The sequence below is a fragment of the Austrofundulus limnaeus genome, unplaced genomic scaffold (assembly GCF_001266775.1).
Source record: "Austrofundulus limnaeus strain Quisiro unplaced genomic scaffold, Austrofundulus_limnaeus-1.0 Scaffold46, whole genome shotgun sequence".
NCBI classification, from domain to species: Eukaryota; Metazoa; Chordata; class Actinopteri; order Cyprinodontiformes; family Rivulidae; genus Austrofundulus; species Austrofundulus limnaeus.
In genome coordinates, this window is record NW_013952448.1 from 1,821,886 (window position 1) to 1,823,353 (window position 1,468).

Genomic DNA, 1,468 nt, shown 5'->3' on the forward strand with positions numbered 1-1,468 from the left:
AGTCAGAATTCTGAGATTAAAGTTAGAATTCATTTATTTATTTTTCAGTGGCCCTAATCCTCTTACGTACAATAAAATTGACAGYCATTTGTAAAATAAATGCAAATCCATAGTTCTTTACTCTATTTTTTAGTGTTTTTTTCTGTATTGTTTAATTATTGGCCTTTGAAGAGAATGAGCTTAGTCATTTCCTGACGAACAGACTCTCTTTTTTTAAGCTGTGAGGTGTGTAATCTGTCAACACGTTTCTGCCTGATGGTGTAGTAACTGTTCACCAGGAGTAGGATGAGGTCAAAATAATGGTTGTCCATGCCATATTGAGACTCCACTATATGTCTTCCGAGGCACACTGGAATAAATTTAGATAGATAAAAACATTACTTCATGTGAAAAATAAATATATTTACTGTTACAGAGTTTTAGTAAGCAATCCACAAAGCAAATGTCAGGGTACTTTTTATTTTTCTTTCTTTTTTCTTTTGCTTAATAAATTTAGATAAATAGCAATGTGTCTGTTGTGTAAATATTACATACTTACTGTTACAAAACTTTAGTAAGCAATCAGGAGTGCAAATCAACACTTCTGTCTTTGTTTTAATGGCACACCTTGACTCAAAAGAAATACAAAAACACAAAAAAAAGTTTAATTTCACCCCCCAGCAGTGGGGGATTTCATGTAGTTCACAATTGATTTTGATCCATTTCTCTTCAGTACTAATTCTGAACATAAACACAATGCTAAACATAGCCTTCTCATTTAAAAGAAAAAAAAAAACTTACCGATGAAATGTTATGAGGTCTGAACATTTTCCACTATTGCTGCAAGCGGATGCTGCACAGTGTCTTGGCATTGCGGGTCTGTGTTCAATAGTTGAATCATTGATCTATATTACTGGATTGGACATTGCCTATAGACGCTATAGCTAGCGACGCACCGTCATAGGAGCCATTGCTATGCATTGAGTCATATCAACAAAACGGTAGAGTTTCAATGCGGGATGCGCGTCAATCTGTCACAAAAATATCCTTAGCACCCTCATTTCTTATCCGATTTCTATAAAGTAGGGCTTAAATTAAAGCTGAGAAAATTGCCGATCTTGTGATAAGTAAAAAATATGCATTTGCTCAAGAGATAAATCTATAAGCAGTCTGGGAACTTTTCATTATAGGATTTTGCTAACGTATTCAAAGTTCTGCTACAGCAGAACTTCGGCAATTGTGTTTCCAGCTTTGTGCATTTACTCTATTACAGGAAGGCGGAAATTGGCCTTGGCGGAGGTTTGCACTCTCAGAGTGCTTGTAGTTCATAATTTATTTGCTTTAATGTTTTATCAGTCTTTTAAATTCCAAAATGATTATTTGTTTAATTGCATGTATGTTTTCATTTTCCTTTTTTTAATTTAAATTTTTATTTTTTTGTTTTGTTTTGTTTTGTTTTGTTTTGTTTTGTTTTAGGATACCGTGACTT

At 33.5% G+C, this 1,468-nt stretch overlaps 1 protein-coding gene across 1 annotated transcript in view; it reads left to right on the forward strand.

Annotated features, from left to right (window-relative positions):
- lpcat2 (lysophosphatidylcholine acyltransferase 2) overlaps positions 1-1,468 on the forward strand; it is an 18,498-nt gene that overhangs the window by 12,804 nt on the left and 4,226 nt on the right. Inside the window, exon 7 of the mRNA XM_014007938.1 lies at positions 1,456-1,461. Coding sequence (XP_013863392.1) covers positions 1,456-1,461 — 6 coding nt within the window. The remainder of the gene's footprint in view (positions 1-1,455; positions 1,462-1,468) is intronic.